Source organism: Geospiza fortis, unplaced genomic scaffold, assembly GCF_000277835.1.
Source record: "Geospiza fortis unplaced genomic scaffold, GeoFor_1.0 scaffold114, whole genome shotgun sequence".
Lineage (NCBI taxonomy): Eukaryota > Metazoa > Chordata > Aves > Passeriformes > Thraupidae > Geospiza > Geospiza fortis.
This window is the reverse complement of record NW_005054383.1, coordinates 101,303-121,613: the sequence shown is the minus strand read 5'-3', so window position 1 is coordinate 121,613 and position 20,311 is coordinate 101,303. Positions and strand designations below refer to the sequence as shown.

At 43.4% G+C, this 20,311-nt stretch overlaps 1 protein-coding gene across 22 annotated transcripts in view; it reads left to right on the top strand.

Moving 5' to 3' along the window:
* Positions 1-20,311, top strand: part of MAPK8IP3 (mitogen-activated protein kinase 8 interacting protein 3) — an 82,929-nt gene that overhangs the window by 12,837 nt on the left and 49,781 nt on the right. For all 22 annotated transcript variants that reach the window (XM_031060468.1, XM_031060458.1, XM_031060472.1 and 19 more), the window contains exons 2-4: positions 18,078-18,198; positions 18,944-19,014; positions 19,767-19,858. In XM_031060468.1, the coding sequence (XP_030916328.1) occupies positions 18,078-18,198; positions 18,944-19,014; positions 19,767-19,858 (284 nt within the window). The remainder of the gene's footprint in view (positions 1-18,077; positions 18,199-18,943; positions 19,015-19,766; positions 19,859-20,311) is intronic.

The following is a 20,311-nucleotide window of genomic DNA, read 5'->3' as shown; positions in this document are numbered from 1 at the left end:
TCCTTCCTTCCTTCCTTCCTTCCTTCCTTCCGCCACTTCCTTCCTTCCGCCACTTCCTTCCTTCCGCCACTTCCTTCCTTCCGCCACTTCCTTCCTTCCGCCACTTCCTTCCTTCCTTCCGCCACTTCCTTCCTTCCACCACTTCCTTTCCTTCCTTCTTTCCTCCCTCCCTCCCTCCTTCCCTCCCTCTTCCCTTCCCTTCCTCTGACTCTGGCTTCAGAGGTAGGTTGCTTCCCCATTCTGGGGCCCTGCCCTCCCACCAGCCTGCTCCTCTTCAGCTGAAGTGCCCATGGCTGCTCTGCTTCTCACTTGCACATGGTCTTTGATCTTGTGCTCACTTTGTTACAAACATCGTTGTAAATTAAGGATGTAACACCTCTTGGGATAGTTCTGTGGTTTAATAGAGTTTTTTATCACAGCCACTTTTGTATCAGTGCTAAATGCAACTGCAGCATCTTTCTAAGTTCTGTTTATTTGAACCACTGCCCACACTTCAGTAGCCCCACCTTTGTCCTGCCTCCCTGGCTGTGTGCCTTGTCATCCCTTCAGCTGAGTGCTTTTTGTGGTGATCTTAAGTTCAGTCAAAATCACCACATAATTTGCACCATAATTCCAGATAACAAAAATACCTACAAATAGATCTTTTCCCTCACAAAGGAAGACAAGTTAACACTACCAGCTTGTGTAATTTTTTTTTCCTTTTTATATTGTTAATTCCATTAATATTTGTTTCACTGTCTATTGTTATCCATGCTCTCTCTCTGCTCAGCATTTAAAACCAGTGCACCAGTGTCTTTTATCTCCCTGAGTGGAGGCATATGCTAAGCTATGCAGGAGGCAACTGTGGCTTCAATAATGCAATGTCATACATGAAGAAAAAATATTTTGGAAGAAATTAAAAACAGGCAGGCCAAAGTCTGTGCAGTGGTTGTTGGATGCTTTAAACTTGCTATACTTGTGGTATGATGAACTCTCTGATTTGGAAGAAGATTCACATCTATGCTCTTGAAATAAGGAAACTCATCTAAACTAGTACTTACCAGGGAATTTTACTGGGAATGCCTCTGTCCAAGTGCCCAGCTTTCATAGAGCAGTCTGCTGTGTGAAGAAGCAGTGTGTGAAGCAGGAGGTTGTGCATGTTACAAGGTGGTGGATGTCTGACAGCCACTCAGTGTGTTAATAGTATATACTATGTGTTTATACACACACATTAAGGTAATATTAGCATTAAAATGTGTGTAGCTGTAGTAGGTATAGCCACATCACTGGACACTGTCTTGGTTTAAGTTGAATTACTTCAGACTTGAGCCCTGAGGACTTCTACTGCATAGTAATTTTTGCCCCAGTTGCATAGCTGTTTTGCCACCAGCATTCTCAAAAACACCCACTCTCCCTTAAGAACTCAGGGCAGCAGCACTGGATGGGACTTCCTGAGTCAGCATGTCCAGTCGCTGAGTATTGCAGGAACTTGAGTCACATAATCAGTTTCATAAATATATATCAAGCTTGATTAAACCTCCTGCCTCTATTCCTCCCTTCCTCAAAATTGCCGTGGAATTCTTTTTTTGGGTTTTAATTCATGGCCTGGTTTTCCTGGTTTGTTATTGTGCTATCATTGTCTTTTACTATTAGTGAGTTTTTGCCCTATCAAGTATTTATTTCTTTATTTTTTAAGAGAAACTGGTCCTGTCCTATCTGGTCTCTTCAGGGTCCTGGAGCCAAACTCTGTTCCCTTGCCAAAGAATGCAGATTTGCTGGCCTGTGGCGTGTGTCACCTGGCCAGCCTAGTCTTGTTTTATAGATTCCCTCATATTTTCCTTGAGTGACCTGTAGCCACATCTGATGCTTGGGCTGATCCTCTCTGAAAGGCAGAAGGAATAACGTGATTTTCCAGGGAAAACTTACCCGTGCCTTACAGCGTGTGAATGCTCTCTGTGAGTGTCCCATGGCCTTTCTCAAAGTGTTAGTAATAAGGTTTATGTGAGGGCTTTCACCTTCATTAGCAAGTCTGATGTGGCCTATATGACATGGAGTGGCTGAGATGGAAGCATGTCCATCTCCTCTCTGCCCTTCTTGGCTGCAGTTACACCTGGCCCACAGCATGTCACTGTGAGGCGAATTACCTGATGGTTCCATCATCAGCTCCTTCCTCTGCACCCTTCTCCTCACAACACAACTGGTGGTTCTGATGTGCATGCCTATGCACTCAAGTGCTGTTCAGCCCTGTGTTGCTCTGGTCTCCAGAATAATTCAGTTTTTCTCTCCAATAGTTTGTTCTCTTTAGTGCTGGTGACACCTCCTGGTCTAGTGTCATCTTCAGCACTTCATAGTCATACCTTCTTTCTTGTTGGCCATCCCGGTGGAAATAAGGTCAAGGCTGTTCTCAAGGCCAGCTGCTCTGCCCGAAGCCCATCTCTTCTGTGTACACCCCTTTCTTCTCATGCATCTTCTGTCCCAATTAACCTTGTCATTAGTCCCACCCAGAGATGAGAGAAGCTGGATGCATGAACACTATCTGAGGCAGAGCCTGGAGCCGGGTCCAAGATGTGGGAGGGTCCCTCTGTATCTTCTGGCTGTGTTGGAAGACCAGGCCTACTTCATGGAGAGCATCATAAAGGAAAAGTAATTCTCCGTTGGAAAAAGGCTCAGGTCCCTTTGAGCAGGAATATGGGAAATGGTAATATTTGCATACATCAACAAAAAGAAGATATTTATTTCACGGAAGACACTCAAAGTCCCATCTATGGTTATTAAATATCTCCTAGATAAAAGATGTCATTTTGACTTCTTGAAGTTTAGTATCAGGAACAGAAATCTTTTATCTCCAAGCTCTGCAGATATAAAGGTAATGTTATTTCACTATGCTTCCATGGAGATTGGAATGGTCTTTCAGGAGTGCATTTGTCTTTGAGGATAGCAAAGATTCCAACACAGGGCATAGCTCAGAGCATCTTTCCACTGATGCCAAATTTTTTGCCTTTTTTGCTTTTATATATTCTCAATGTTCTTTACACATATATTTGTAGCTCTGTAGCCTATTGAAGCTATGTACTGTGTGTCCTTCTGGGCTAATAAATTCTAAAAGCTAGGTTAAAAATACAGTTAAAATGACATTATATTCTGTTCTCTTTTATGATGTCTTGGCCATTTTGCTAATAATTGGCCATGTTTACAGTCAGCTTTATTTGTCAGCAGAGACGTTACCTGAGGAAGGCTGTATTTTTCCATATGAAATGCTTGTATGTGTGTCTTCATGTGATTCAGGGTTATATACATCTTAATTACTCAGTATAAAAAGGTTATTGTAATAATGCATTTCTAATATAAAATTCCTCCAGGGCTGATACGTAATGTATGCTATGCTGGGAATATGGTTTGAACTTCAGGCCAAGCTCTGCAATGAAAACGTAAGAGTTTTCACACTTGCCACAGCTGTGATGGCACAAATGCACTCAAAATGAGGAAACCACAGGAAGCAGAACAGGGGACACTGGAGACCACACAGAGCAGAGCAAGGGACATCAGAGAACACAGCTTGAATTTGCTGAGTTTTGTGACAAGTACAGGGTAAGATTTTGAACAACTATGAAATTTGAGTTGGTAAACCAGTTGTGAATTTTAACAAGTGTGCTGTAGTTGCAGGTTTAGATTGTTGGTTCTTCATGACAGAACTGCAGCTCTGTTCAGCTCGTGGCCTCTGTCAGTGCAGTGTGGGAGGGTGAGAGTTTGGCGTTTTGGGCTTTGTCCTGTAACACTTACAGTGCAGACAGGGTCTACTGTTTGCTGTAACCCTTGGTAGATGGAGAAGATACAGTCTGTTATCAGAATTTACTCCTACCAATGGTGTGCTTTCTCATGACGTCAGGATCAGGTGTTCGCTCTACAGGTACTATGACTGTGATCACTTGGAACAGGGTCTGCTGAAGGCAAGTGCTGTCCAGGAGAAAGGGTGGCATAGCTTGGAGCATCCCCAGACTGTAGCGGTCCCTACAGACATGAGCAAAGCTCAAGAAACTACTTCAGCTATACCCTTAGCAACTGCCTCGGCCACTGTATTTTCAGTGGACATATGGCGTGTACAGTGAAGAGTGCGGTAAAATATGTCCCTTTTATAGGATTTAGAAGGATTCAATTTGGACCAATGGTAAGGGTTCAAGTCCTAGCCTATAGGGTTACAGGGATATGCTCTAGGGCGGGGGGTCAAGGAGGTCAGGAGTAAAATTTGCTGTCTCACTCTCTCATTCAATTCTCCATGGAGCTTTGCCTTGAAAACTGCTTCCAAACGCTGAAAAAAGCCCAAGATGAGAATAGCTCGCCCGCCACAGTCCTCCTCAGAGGAACAAAGCACCTGCAGTGATTCTGATTCTGATGCAATGTATACTGATCCATGGGCTATCATTAAAATGGAAGCAACAAAGTCTGGGGAATGGGAGATGGCACACAGAATTAATGTTTTTCCTGTAGAATACAAACAGGGCAGAAATGGTGGCGAATCGGCTATAAAAACCTGGAAGCCTGTTTCAAATAAGGAACTAATACAATTGAGAAATATAGCCAAAGATCATGGTAGAGGGTCGCATATTTTTAGAAATTTCCTGGAAGCCATGTTCTCTGTACGTGGCTTCCCCACGATATAAAAAATATTTCAAACTGCCTCCTGTCACCAGCAGAATATATGTTATGGGACATGGATTGGAAAAAACATTTGAAATAATAATCAGATGCATATGCTGCAGATGCTAATAAGACAAATTATACGGTTTAACAGTTGGCAGGCGAAGGAGATTTACGAAAACCAGCAGAACAGTTGGAAACCTTGAATAAAGAGGTATTGCAAGACATAGCAATTGCAGCAAAAACCTCCTTACTTGTCATGCATGATGAATCGTTACCAACGATGCATTTTTCTATGGTTAAACAAGGGATAGATGAAAGTTTTATCAAATTTGTGGACAGACTAAAGGACACTTTGGAGAAACAGATAGAGAGCACAGAGGCAAGGAAGGAACTGTTATGTAAGCTTGCCTTGAGTAACTCAAATGAAAAATGAAAAGCCATTTTGAGGTCTCTCCCAGTGAATAGCAACCCAACCATAGAGCAAATGCTGGAATGCTGTACACGCCATATGTCCACTGAAAATACAGTGGCCGAGGCAGTTGCTAAGGGTATAGCTGAAGTAGTTTCTGGGGCATATGCAGTCATAACCTCCAAAGACCAAGCCAAATGCTATCACTGTGGGGAATCAGGGCATTATATAAAGGACTGCCCAGAAAGGTCACCACCTAGATTCCACTGCAACACCCAGAATCAGCAACCAGAAGCCTTTAAACGCCTTTCCGAGCCCGGCCAGGCCCAGGGTGCAGACATCAAATCAAAGGCCACCCAGACCCAACAATGTACCGTCCCAGGACGTCCCGGACCACAGCAAGATGATCCAACACACGGGACGACCCCGATCGGCACCCGCAGGCAACTGGTAACTGCTTTGTCCATTGACTTTAATAGTGAGAATGTTCATCATGTTCCCACAGGCAAATATGGACCAAAAGATGGTCCTTCGGACATTTTAATTATGGGTGATTCTCTTAATAGCCCAAATGAAATCTTCATTGTTCCAGAAGTGCTGACAGTGCAGCCAGGACAAGAGATTCTTGTCCAGGTATATTGCGTGGGCTTACCATTCTTTCTTTCAAAGGGAACCCCAATAGCACAAGCCTTTCTACTCCCAAAGGATCTCAGGGAACAGATTCCGCTCAACCCTACAGCAATGTGGGCACAAGTCGTAGGACCAAGCAAGCCTTCTATCGACTGCGGCCTTACCTGCAAAGGAGAGGAAACCCACCTACCAGGGATGTTGGACACCAGTGCTTACGTGACCATCATCACTCACTCAGAATTGCCAGCACACTGGGATCTACAACCTGCTGCAGGCATGATTTCCGGGATTGGTGGAACTACAGTATCCATGAGAAGTAAGAACAGCGTCATGGTGGAAAGGCCTGAAGGCAAGATGGCATACATCTGCCCATTCGTGGTAAGGGCTCCCATCACCCTTTGGGGCAGAGACATTCTATCTCAGTGGGGAGCTTCCCTACCTATTCCCACTCAGGATTTCTAATCGGGGCCACTGAGCAAAGCGCGCTACCAGAAACACCCCAACTCACCTGGAAAAGCCACAAGCCAATCTGGATCGAGCAGTGGCTCCTCTCTGAAACCAAACTGTGCGCTTTAAACAAACTCGTGGAAGAATAGCTCGCAAAAGGCCACATAGTAGAGTCTGACAGCCCTTGGAACTCTCCAGTCTTCGTCCTACCAAAGCCTGGAATGAACAGGTGGAGGCTCCTCCATGACCTTTGCAGAATCAACGCGGCCATCGAGGACATGGGCCCCCTCCAGCCAGGCCTGCCCTCCCCATCGATGCTGCCTAGAAACTGGATACTTGCTATCATAGACATTAAGGACTGTTTCTTCAGCATACCTCTGCACCCGGAGGATGCTCCACGGTTTGCCTTCTCCATTCCCTCTCTCAACAAGGAGGCTCCGCTCAAAAGATACCATTGGTGCTATTTGCCTCAAGGACTAAAATGCTCACCCAGCATTTGTCAGTGGTACGTGGCTCACATCCCGTCTTCCATTCGGAAATCGTTTCCAGATGCTACCGTATGCTATTACATGGATGACATTCTGGTGTGTGCTTCAGACAAAGCTTACTTGGACAAAATTGTTAAAAAGACTATTGAATCCATAGAAAAGGCAGGTATGGAAATCCGTGAGGATAAAATACAGTACACCAGCCCATGGACCTACCTCAGAGTCCAGATCTGGGAAAGGACCATCGTACCCCAGCAGCTCACCATAAACGACGACCCAAAAACCCTAAGGGACTTACACAGCCTCTGTGGATCCGTTAATTGGGTACGCCCACTGCTAGGACTCACAACAGAGGACCTGGCTCCCCTGTTCAATCTTCTTAGTGGGCCAAAAAACCTGCACTCTCCCTGCACTCTCATGGAAGAAGCCAGAGGTGCCATCACCAAAGTCCAGGAAGCCCTGTCTTCTCATAAAGCCCGTCGCTTCGAGCCCAGCCTACCTTTCAAGTTCATCATGCTGGGAAAAGCAACTCGATTCCATGGACTGATTTTCCAATGGGACCCCCAGCCTCGAGACCCTTTGCTGATACTGGAATGGGTTTTTACAAGCAACCAGCCCACAAAGACACTTACCACCTACCAGGAGATCATAGCACATCTAATAAAAAAGGCCAGAACTCACCTCCGCTCCCTTTCAGGTTGTGACTTCATATGCATATACTTGCCAATAACTTTTAAAGACTTTGAGGACTTGCTACAGACCAATGAGAGTCTCCAATTTGCCCTAGATAGCTATACGGGCCAAACTTCAGTTGAGATTCCACAACACAAACTTTTTAACCCTAGTGTAACCTTACACTTGATTCCAAAATGAATCCAAAGTAGAAAACCTCTCAATGCTCTAACTCTCTTTACAGATGGCCCAGGGCCTTCCCACAAGTCGGTAATTACATGGAGAGACCCCCAAACACAAAATTGGGAATCTGATATAGAAATCGTGGGAGGATCACCACAGATTACAGAGCTATCAGCTATGGTCAGGGCTTTTGAAAAATTTAAAAATGAACCCTTCAGTCTGGTCACAGATTCAGCTTATGTTGCTGATATAGCTATGAGAGCAGAACATGCTCTTCTCAAAGAGGTTTCTAATCCAAAGTTGTACCGACTGCTTTCAAAATTAATACACCTGATCTCCCAGAGAAAGCAACCTTACCATATAATGCATGTGAGGTCACACATAGACCTCCCAGGTTTCGTTGCAGAAGGCAACAGAAAAGCAGATGCATTAGCAATGGCAGCAGAAACTGCTAATGTTCCTAACATCTTTGCTCAGGCAAAGTTGTCACACGCGTTTTTTCATCAAAATGTGCCTGCCCTTATGAGAATGTTCAAACTCCCAAAGGATCAGGTAAAGGCTATTGTTGCTGCTTGTCCAAACTGTCAAAACTATCAGATACCATCTATGGGGACGGGAGTTAATCCCCGAGGTCTGAATCGCTGTCAGCTGTGGCAAACAGATGTAACTCACTGTGCACCTTTTGGAAAGTCAAAATACCTACATGTATCGGTTGACACGTTTTCAGGAGCAATATTTGCATTATCACATGCAGGAGAAAATGCATTGCGCACAATGAAACACTTTCTCCTCTCTTTTGCCTCCCTGGGAGTACCAAAGGAGATTAAAACAGATAATGGACCAGCCTATATCTCCCGCAAGTTAAAGGACTTCTTCAATGAATGGGGCATAGGACACAAGACAGGCATACCTGTAAACCCCACAGGACAGTCCATCGTGGAAAGGACACATCAAACCCTCAAGAGAGTCCTCGATCAACAGAACAGAGACACAAAAATCACATCTCCAGTGGAAAGACTTTGCAAGGCTCTCTATGTCATCAACTTCCTGAACTGTACAGCATCAGAGCCTGATCCACCAATACTTCACCACTTTGCAAATACCACCCAAGCAAAGCTGACGGAGAAACCACCAGTGCTCGTGAAGGATCCTGAAACACACCAAATTTCTGGGCCTCATCAGTTGGTCGCTTGGGGTAGAGGATATGCGTGCGTGCTACTACCATCCAGTCCAAGGTGGTACCCAGGAAAAAACGTTAAACCATACCTAGGCACTACTAACACTACTCCTGCGAATGGGAACAAGAACCCTCCTGAGGCAAACACAAGACCACCTCAAAACCAAACCAGCTCTGCCTGGAGGAGAAGACGTCGCCGACCACCAACAAACCCTAGAACAGACCGCCCCATTACAAGACAGCAGACAAAACTGAAAGCGAAATAATATGCTGCGGCAACAAGCCTTAGATAGCCTTAACACAATAGTGTTCTTTGAATTATGTGTTGTTACACCCCTCTTTTTGTATCTTAAAAAAACCTATTATTCCCTCTCCCTAACATTTAAAACCCCTAACATTCTACCCACTCCTCCTCCCTTTGTGTAGCTTAAAAATTAAAAGAAAAGGGGGGGAGGGGGGGAACAGAGAAAAGAACATAGGAGAAAACCCTGTCGTCATAAAGATAACAAATTTTGCTTATATTCCCTATCAGAAGCCCTATTCCTGCCCAAAGATGAAAAATATCAAATATCTCCGTTGGTGCTGTCCTCACTGCCGCCTGGATGTTCCTCACCGCACCGCGTGCCTTCGGCTGGATTAGTCCACAGCCCAGTCATAATGTTTGGGTAACCTTAGCAAAAACATTAAAACAGGACAACGTGTGCTTGTCCATGGGAAACATTGATAACCCACTTTCCACATGTCTGGTAGGACTTCCTTTTGTAGCAGATATCTGGCCTGTCTATAACACAGAACTTCTCCGCACCACAGGTAGGAGTCCCAGTGTGGTTGATACTTGGGACGAGTGGACAAAAATTCTGCCCAATGCTCTAGAGGAACCCCAAGAATTATATCTGTTGGGGTCCTCCAAGGCCGCATATTGTGTCATATTTTACTTTAGACCTCAAAGAAGCCATTGGCCAGAAATTGACATGAACAAACACACAAATCGGAGAGAAATATCACCAATTAACAAAGCCTATAACTCTCACAATTGGTGCGATTACACGGCTGAGGTGATTTCTATGTCCACTCTCCTTCCCAAAGTATTACCCAAGGGAACGTTTCTCATCTGTGGTGACAGAGTATGGGCAGGGATCCCCTCCCGACTCCAGGGAGGTCCCTGTACACTTGGAAAAGTTTCTACCCTTACTCCGAACATCACTCTGTTACATAATTGGAAAAAAGAAAGCAAATCAAAATGCCAAAAAAGGTCCCGCACTGAATTTGATGAAAATTGTGATCCTAGATTGTATAATTGGAACAAACCAAAAAGGATCGCTGTCTCCCTGTTCTTACCCTGGGTAGCTGCAGCTAAAGCTCTTGGTGAAATCAATCACCTTGGGTGCTGGCTCAGTAAACAAGCTAATGCTACCTCTGCAGCCCTGAGTGATCTCTTAAAGGAAGAAGAAACCACAAGACATGCTTCGCTCCAAAAGCGAGCAGCAATTGACTTTCTGCTGCTTGCCCACGGACACGGCTGTGAAGACTTCGAAGGAATGTGCTGCTTCAACGTCTCTTCACGCTCAGAATCCATCCATGCGAACATCCAGAAACTGAAAGATCTTGTGAAGGACTTGAAAGTAGAAAGAATCCCTGACTGGGTCAATGAACTTTTCGGGCAGTAGGGATTAACAGGATGGGCTGCATCTTTGGTTAAGGGAATGTTGTTGATTCTCCTTGTAGTTGTTGTTGTATTAGCTATGTTCTCATGCCTTGTTCACTGTTTTAAAAGAAATATCGCGAACACTTTTTTCTAAAAACATAAAGCGGAGTTGTAGCAGTCCCTACAGACATGAGCAAAGCTCCATGGAGAACTGAATGAGAGAATGAGACAGCAAATTTTACTTCCTGACCTCCTTGACCCCCCGCCCTAGAGCATATCCCTGTAACCCTATAGGCTAGGACTTGAACCCTTACCATTGGTCCAAATTGAATCCTTCTAAATCCTATAAAAAGGGCATATTTTAGCCCACTCCTCAGAAGAAGAGCTGTCTTGGTACCCTTCACATCCCTTCAATAAAGCCACCTCTGCAGAACCTCTGAGCATCTCTCCTTCTCCTTTCTCTCGTCTGCTGGAGCCTCAGCCCGGGCTGACCACTGCCTAGCAAACGAGCTGAAATCCTGAGCTGAAAATCACTATAAGAGCTGATAACTACCCTCGCTTGCTAGCAGGCAGCCTTGCGGCCATGGCCTGAGCTAAGCCTGGCTATTTGGGCTCCTTGTTCCTCTGGGGATAAGGCTCCCAATATTAATAAAGGCCATACCGAGGCTTATTAATACCAGACCATGGGTCTGTCACATCAAGGCACTGAGGAGCAAGATGAGTGATAATCAGGTGAGATGCAGAGAGCTCTTTTTTACCTGTAGATGACGCTGCTTTCAAGGAGCCAAAACATTTCTAAAATTCATGTTAGGTACAGCATGATGGAAATGCAAGAATGTTTTTATCATGGGGTGGACGACTAATGACCAATTTTCTGTTTTCTGAGGGTCCATTTCAGCTCTTGAGACCAGCAAGGGACAGTAGCTTTAAATATTTTTAAACTCTTTCTTTTCCCAAGAGAAACACTAAATATGTCTGTACTGCCTTTCTTCTGGGAATGTTCTCATGCAATGAAGTCAAGTTAATGTTGGTGTAGACAACTAAATTTCTTAATCTTCTACTTCATCTTTGCTAAATAAATGCCTATAGGGATAAAAAGCTGAATGTAGAATCACTGAATGGTTTGGATTGGAAGACACCTTTAAACCCATCTTGTCCTACTCCCTGCCACTAGCCCAGGTTGCTTCGAGTCCCACCCAGCCTGGCCTTGGACACTTCCAGGGATGGGTCAACCACAGCTTCTCTGGGCAACCTGTGCCAGGGCCTCCCCACCCTCACAGGGAACAATTTCTTCCTAATATCCCATTTAACCCTGCCCTCTGGCAGTGGGAAGCCATCTGAGCGTGTCTGTGGCCTCCTCTGGACTCGCTCCAGCAGCTCTACATCCTTCTGGTGAAGACCCCTGAACTGGAGGCAGCACTGCAGATGGGGTCTCACCTGAGTGAAGTCAGGGGAAGAATACCCTCCCTCACCCTGCTTCCCACGCTAAAAGGAAACCATAGCTGCCTCAAGTGAGGGGTTTTCTCCCACCACAGCTTTCACCCACAGCCAGCCCTGCACCCTCACTCAGGTCTGGACTGAACCCCAGCACTCCCTTTGCTGGGCCCCCACTGAACACACTGTCAGCCACCACAAATTAAGGCCACATAATGAGATTCCTGCATTTCTGTGCATCTCTGTCTCTGTTTGGTTTCTCACTGATGTGATGTGATGATTTCTGATGATATGTTACTATTTTTAGTAATTTTCTTCCTTTGCAAGAGACAAGAAAGCAGAAGCCAAGCAATTCACAATGTACCACTGCTCTTCAGAGGCATAGTCATTGTTTGGCCTTGGGATGATTTTGTGCTAGTTATTTTCCCTCTAAAGAGTAGTGTGTGAGCCATTGTTGTTTGCCATAATCCTGGCTTATTACAGATCAGTGATCCTGTTTAAAATCTGGGGATAGACCCTGGCAGAAAAAAAATCCATATGACATTTATATATATATATATATAAATATATAAATATATATCAGATATCAGTTCCTCAGTTCCACATTCCAGTACTCTTAGATGACTGAGGTGATTAACTGTTTAATTATTCATATTCAGAAATTAATATTTGAAATTAGGTATAGAGGCTCTGGAAAAAAAAGAGAAAAAGTAATAAAATATTAATGATGGTGAGAACTCCTGGGGCTGGGGGCTGTTTCTGCTTCCAGTGCACCTAGTTCTTTGTCGTGATGAGAGACCAAAAAAAAAGTACTTAATTTCTTTACCATCAGTGGAATTCTTGTGTCCTTTTTATTTATCTTTTCTGAAGGTCTTTATTGCATCTCCATAAAGCTGGAGTTAGAAGCTGTGAATTCTTGAGGTGAGGGTGTGAGCTGAGCTCTGTGCAGTGAAGGCATCAGGGAAAAGCAGTGATGGCACTTGGCCATGGGAATGAGAAACCTTTGAAATCAAGGGCAGCTGCAGTAGCAGGCTCAACCTGGTATGCTGCACCACCACCAGATTTTTCTCTTGCCTCTTGACAGCACTAAAGTGGAAGAACGGAGTCATCAAATTTGCGATGTAGTGTTAAAACTCAGTAGCTTGGGCATTGGAGTTGTGGTAGAGTGCTTTGCAAAGAGTGTATTGGGTTATTTTAAGATGTATTTTAAAAGTCTATGAGGCTATTCTGTTTGGTTGTTTCTTTGGAGTTTTTTGGTTCCCTACTTGGATTCAAACTGACAGAGAGCAGGGTTAGATTGGCTGTTGGGAAGAAATTGTTCCCTGTGAGGGTGGGGAGGCCCTGGCACAGGTTGCCCAGAGAAGCTGTGGTTGACCCATCCCTGGAAGTGTCCAAGGATAGGTTTGGATGAGGCTTGGGGCAACCTGGGCTAGTGGAAGGTGTCCCTGCCCATGGCAGGGTGCTGGGACAAGATGGTCTTACAAACCAAAGCAGTTGTGTGATTCTATCCTTCTATTAAACGTTTATAATGAAAGAGCAGTATTTGTAGTGTCTGCTTTCAAAAGTCATTGGGATTGTACTGTTCTGAGGCCAGAATTGTGGATTTGATTCCTCTGAATATTCCCTGCTCTTAGGAAGGTTTGCTGGTTAGCATGAGTTAGCATCCACAGAACTTTGGAATTTCATCTTTGGGCATCAAACATCTGTGCAGCATTTAGGGAGGATTGGCCGGGCATAGACTGAGATAAAAAACACAAAAAGCAGGAGAGTAAATAATAAAGATTCTTTTTCTGTTATAACTGGGTTTGATGCTTTTTGTAAATATTACAGACAGAAACTGTTCTGATGGGAAGGAGACTTACAAATTAGTGTTTCTTCTGCCTGGTTGTTTTTACAAGGTTTAAAGAGCTGGGGTAATGTACTGGATCCTCTTCAAGTTACTGAGAAATTCCCACAGCTTCAACAGGGCCAGGATTGTATAGTCTCTCTGAAAGAAATGGAAAAAGTGAAATGCCAATGGATATTTGTTTACTGAGTTTTATTCACTCAGTAACATGTACATGCAGTATGACTTCCTCTGGGAGCCTGGTTAATCAAAAAAGTTTAAAAAAAATTAAAATCCTTTATGCAGTTTGTGTTCTCTGTTTCTGCTGCCTTGTTGCAAATTTTCAGCACCATGGGAAGACAGAGTGGTGTAGAGAGCACTGGGGATTTCTTGTGTGCTGGAGATACACTTGGTAGATTGAGTTTGGGCAGGAGAGATGCTGGAGCCAGTCTGGCTGCTTATCTGGGCCACCTGCAGCCACATGCCTTGGGCTGTGAGCCGCAACTTGAGGGCTGTGGTCCGGCATCCTGCTGGAGATGAAGTGCTGCCTCTGCTGGTTGTCTCTGGAGGCTCTTGTTCACAAGAGTAACTCATATGAATGTCAAGTGCCTGTTTTCTCCGAACTTCTGGTGCAGCTTAGTTGTACTTGTGGGTGTGCTCACATCTCTGGCTAAAGTTAGTTAAATCTCTGCTGTTTCTAGTGGCTAGTGAGATGTTTCCCTGGATGCTGTATGGAAGGTCTGTTGTGGCTTACTGGGGAAAAATAAAGCCTGCCTGAATACCCTGGTAAGAGCTCACTGGTGCCATGAAGAATGAGCAGCAGTGACATCTGGACATTAGGAATATCTTCCTTCGGCAAAACCCTGGCAGGAATTATTGTGGGTAAACCAGGACTCCTGAACAACTGACCGATATGATCAAGCAGAAGCTGTTTATTGTCTACATTACACACACTTTTATAGATTCTACAAACTACTAAGATCGCACTTCTTGATTGGTGCCTTTGTCTTGTTCCCTCGTTCTCTGCCTCCATTTCTCAGCGTCCGTGATTGGTTACCATGCAGGTGTTCAACAGTCCTCTGTTATCTAGTTCTTGCCATCCTGGTATGCAGTTTCTTAGCTTCTTCATTCTTATTTTAGCACAGTTTATGTCTTAGTAACCTTGATGAATTCCATAGTGCTTTGAGAAAATTCTGATAAGAACAGTTACAGATGATATGGCTGGTGCACACTGAGGTCTAAGTTGTTCAGATACATTGCTACAAGGAATCTTTTCCTTGTTCTGCTGTGTTAGCTGCTCACTTCACTCTGGATTTGGGACTTTTCCTGCTGTCAGACCTTGTGATGAGCATGGAGAAACTTAGGTGAAATGAATTCTGATGTCAGAGCAGGTACAAGGTGCTGCACAGCCAGGAATTGGATCAAGCCCTTGGGCCCCTGCACACAAATGCCATCATTTGATCTCCTCAGCACCAGGATAGGCCATCCTGCCATGCATTTATGAAAAATGCTGTTCTGCCCTACAAAAACTTAGGGCAATATTAATTTTTAATATAGTTGTCTTCATGTCTCTTTTCCAGGTGCTTAATTGATTTCTAGTTTTGTGTTTCTTTGATTACTTTTAGGTTGCAAAATAGACAGGTATGAGGAAAAAGACTGAGCCATATTTGTAGAAGAGTTAAAGTTAAGAGCAGGGAGGCAGGGGGTGTTGCATGTTCCTGGGTGGAGAAATGGGAGCAGGAAAGTGATGAAAGCTGAGCCACTGCGATGTGATGGGGATTTAGTCCTTGGCTGTAATTAAAAGGGTTCATCAGTAAAGCTTTAGCACAGAGTGCTTCCAGCAAAATCCTATGAGATAGAGATTATGCCAGGAAAACACTCTCTTGGAATAATTTCCATCAGCCTCTAGATGGAGCAAGTGAAACTGCTGCTTCTCAGCTCTGTTGCTCGTTGTCAGTGTCTGTTAGGACTTCTTTTCCTCTTTTATTAATTCTGAAATTATATTGTTGTTCTGAAAAAGCATTCAAAAATAAATCCACAAATTTACAAAGCAGGTTGTTTTATAAAGTTCTCAGAATCTATAAAAGGTTGCTGGGTGAGTGACTAAGGGATTTCAGTGTTTGATATCTCAGGAAGAAACACATTTAAAAATCTAAACCCTTGAACAATCTTAAAATATAATTAATAAGTAAATGTTTAGCCTCTGAGATGACTTCTTTATAACAGAAGAAAGGTGTTGGCATTGCTGCTGTTTCTAGAAAATTCTGTGCAAAACAGCCATCAGTGGGAAAAACCCCCAAGCCCTTATTACAGTAAATTTGAACAAGAAGAGGAGTAAAGTTAAAAACCCAGTTAGAGGTTAAAGGCACTGCAGAACACAGAGTGCAGGGAAGCAAGAAATGACTAAAGTGTGTTTGATTGTTTCTATAAATACAGATATGTAGGAATGCAAACTGAGTCACTGCTCCCAGGAATTTACTGAGCAGTTTTAAAAGTTTGCAAGAATCATAAATAACATGGCTTTCAGTCATTTGCAGAGAGGATCCAGTTTATAATGATGGTTCCGGTGTCTCTGCTAATAATTCCAGTAAAAGCAGTAGGGAATGGGCAGAGGTTTACTCTGAGAGTGCAGCAGTGCAGACTGGTTCATGTGCAGAATTTAACAAAATAATCTTACTGAGCATTTAAATGTGTTAGTTTCCCTGAGAGTCTTTGCCAAAAAAAGATTCTTACCAGTATCTGTCTCTTTTGAAGTAAAAAAAAAAAGCTTTAATTTGTTAAATTGAAATTCTAATGCCTCTGAGTTTGTGAGAGAACACTTCCCCCATGCAGAGGGCAGAAGGAGAGAGATTTTCCTCCCCATTATCCATGCTTTTAGACAGAGGAGGTTTCTCCAGCCAGTGTGCATGTGCTGGTGAATCTAATGGGCCTGGACCTCAGGAAGGTTTGGCAAACAGACGGAGAGAGAGAGAGGCAGGGTCAGGAGCAAAGCCTTGTGAGCTCTTCGCAGGCTCCCCTTAATTCCTGTGGGCTCCTCTTGGCCTTAAACATTTTTAAGGGTGAATTAAAGCCTGCATAGTTTAATTTCCTTCTCACTGTCATCCTCAGCAGCTCCAGATCCAGGGCTGCTCCCAACTATGCTCATGCAGCTCAGCTAGGTGTTCTAGTTACTGGACTGGGTGGTGCAAATAATGCTGTACTTTTGGCTTTGTTGGGTGGAACTATTCAGGAGTAATGTAATGAGACTTTAATTTTTGGGTTTATAAACCAGGCCAGGATGTGTACTGCGTCTGGGGGATAGGTTTGCAGTACTGTGGCCCTGTGAGCCTGGTGGTAACATTCAGGCTTGGTTTGCTGGAGAGAGGCATGTATTCTCTGAGCCTTAGAGACTTTCCCACCCATTTGTGTCTGGGATGGTACTAGAAGCAGCTGTTTCTAAACCTAGATGTGTGGGCTATGGGTCATTATTGCATTAGTGTATTCTGCAGAAGACCTCTGATAACCGTGTATCACACAAGAAACAGGCTGGTCCTGCAGAGATGTGGAGTTGCATTGACTTCCCAGGGATCCTGCTTAGTTTAAATATTTCATGATACTTTATTATATGATACGATATATTATACTTTATTATATGATATGATACTTTATTATATATTATATGATTTAATGGTATTATACGATACTCTATGACATTTCATTATATGGAGCCCCTGTGGCTCCAGTTCGTACTAGGAGTTGTGTAATATCCCACAGTGGAGCTGAACAGGATGTTCCACATGATTTACTCTGCTCTTGTGTGCTGATGTCCACAGCAGGGAGTGACTAAAGCTTGCAGGCAAGAAGTGACAGTTTACAGAAAGAACACCCTGAAATCAGGTATTTTCCTGTTGTGTTTTTGTTGTGAAATGAATGTATCTCTAAAACCTTTCTTTTGGTCCAGTGTCCTGTGCAGGAGTCACACTGCTGCGTGCAGCTGCCTCTGTGTTGGTGATAATGGGAGTGAACAGCAACAGAGTTGGAGCTTAGTTTTCCAAAAGATTTGCATGTTTCTGCAAGACTTGTCCCCCCACAGGAATTTTGGATGGAGCTCTCTACATTTGCATCATTAAAAGAGTTAGTCTGAAGGTTTCTGACATAGCTATTTTTAAATACATGATTGTAAATAAAATTTTTCTTCAATTTTTCTTCTGTGACATCAAATTAACAGGAATCAAAATTCAGCCTGGCACAAAGAAGACCAACATTGCTGAAGATGATAAAGTTGTGCTGGTTTACAGAACTCATGTTGGACCATAGTTTCTATGTTTATTATGATGCATTAAAGATAACAATAAGTTTCTAATATAAAATAGATCCTTCACCTTGATAAAGTGCTGTTGTGCTACCTACAGTACTTAAAAATTCTTATTTCTGATTTTGTAATTTATATTCCCTCACTTTATATTCTCTCAAATTTCTATTTTTTGAGGAGAGGAAGGGTCATGGTAGGGCAAGCCCATTTTGCATGTAATCCTCATCTGTGCCTCCTTCCCCACTTCTTCCCTATGCAGAAGTTCATAGAGTTTGAAGATGCACTGGAACAGGAGAAGAAAGAACTACAAATCCAAGTGGAACACCTTGAATTTCAGACTCGACAGCTGGAGCTGAAGACCAAAAACTATGCAGACCAGAGTAAGCAAAGCTGTGCACCAGACACCATTATACACATGCCTTCCACACACATACAGTACTACTTTAAAAATAATCTTCATACTTTTTTTTGGTTTAGTGTAATTTGTGCAAAGCCCAAAATATCTGGTTGTCACTTACTTTGATGTAAAATTCTGTGCTTTCCCAAGGGTGGGATGTATCCACACTAATTCAGTAAAGGCTACATTTCCTCTCTTTTGTGGTCAGTCTCTCCAGATGCAAGGTGTAAGATTTGGGCCTTTGAAACCTAGTTTCCAGTTTCTCCTTGTAAAATCTTCCATTCTTATAAAAATCGTCACATTAATTAGTTAGTTAGTTACTTAGTTTGTGTATTTGTTTTTACAAATACTTCCTTAATAAGTGCAGGCATTGAAGTTCCCCTCAGAATTTGTTGGTGTTTCATCCAGTACTCCTGCTCCTCAAGCAGCCAGAAGAGCCAGTCCCAGAGGACAACAAATTGTTGCCAAACTAAGATGCTTACAGGGCACTAGGCTACTGCTGAAAACTTCTGTAGTTTTATTGCATTTATAGTGCAAAATCACTGGTACTGGGAACATGCGGGTAGCCATGAACTAAGAGTGTAACAAAGACCAAATCCCACAATTCTGTTTGTTTTATTCAGTAGGTGTAAATTAATTTCTAAAAAAAATAGGCTTTGTTTCTCAAATAGTTTATTTTGAGTGCCAGGCGTATGTTAGCTGATAGTTGGGAATCTTCTCTTGGGCAGTTTCTCGACTGGAAGAACGTGAATCAGAAATGAAGAAGGAGTATAATGCTCTGCATCAGCGTCACACAGAGGTAAGATATTATCTTTCTAAATAAATAAGCTCTTTGTCTATATCTACATGACTATATCATGTCAAAGAACTCAGCTTTACAATCCTAGTGATGACTAGAGCTTCTAGTCATCACTAGGATTGTAGAGCTTGAACTTTGGGAACATCAGAAGTACCTGACTGGAGGGTGTAAACAGGATGGAGACAGGCTGTGTTCAGTAGTACCCAGTGGAGACAGCTGGCACAAACTAAGACACAGAAAACTCACTCTGAACAAAGTAGTAAAAACTACTTTCCTGCAAGAGCAATTAGCTCTGGCACAGGTTGTTCAGAGGCATGTTGGAGTCTCCTTGGAGATATTCATGAGCCAACTGGATGCGGTCGTGTGGCCATTCTGTGTGGCCCTGTTTCAGCAGGGGGTGGACTAATGGACCATAGGACATTCCTTCCAATCTCAGCTGTTCTGTGATGCGGTGCATAGTGCCCTGTTACCTCATCTCCCATTGCCAATGAACCTCCAGACTATGTTGTTTTTTCAAGGCTCTTTGGTTGTGAGATTCAGCTGAAGTGATTTCGAACACTATTTGTTGACAAGTTTTCTATCAGATTAGACCATTCACTTACATCATCAGCTTAGAAGGCAACAGTAAACACAAGGAAGTCTGCAAAAAAACCCAGGGGACTGGAAGTGGATACCATAGAAAATTAAACAAAAGCAGAAAATGAGCCTTTCCTTCTCATCTCTTTGCCTCATGGATTTTTTTCTCCTCACAGATGATCCAGACCTATGTGGAACACATTGAGCGATCTAAGATGCAGCAAGTTGGAGGAAATAACCAAACTGAGGGCAGTGTACCTGGGAGAAGGTAGGGCCATGACCTTTCCATGTGACACGTGTCACGTGGGAACTTACACACTGAGTGTGCGCGTTAGAGAGAGAAAACAGAGCAGGACCTTTCCCTGGGGACACGGATTGTAGCTGAAGCTCTGTTTTAATGAGTTCTGGGTGAGTTGTGGGTACTTGATGGTGAGGAGCTTTCTATGTTGTTTTACAAAGGTGTGGCTTTATCATGCTGCTATTGATGGGGCCTCTGGAAAACATGTTCATATTCTTAGGTAGTGTGTAAAAGTTTATCCATAGAATAGATGGTGTCAAATAAAATGTTTGTGTGTTTGCATGTCTTTGTATGTGGGATAGGCAGCAAAACTGTATCAATTAAATGCATTAGCCATTACGGGATTTTTTCACGTTGTTCTTTCAGAGAAAGCTTTCTGTCAGTCACCAAAAGTCCTACTTATGTCCAAGAAAGGGATTTTCC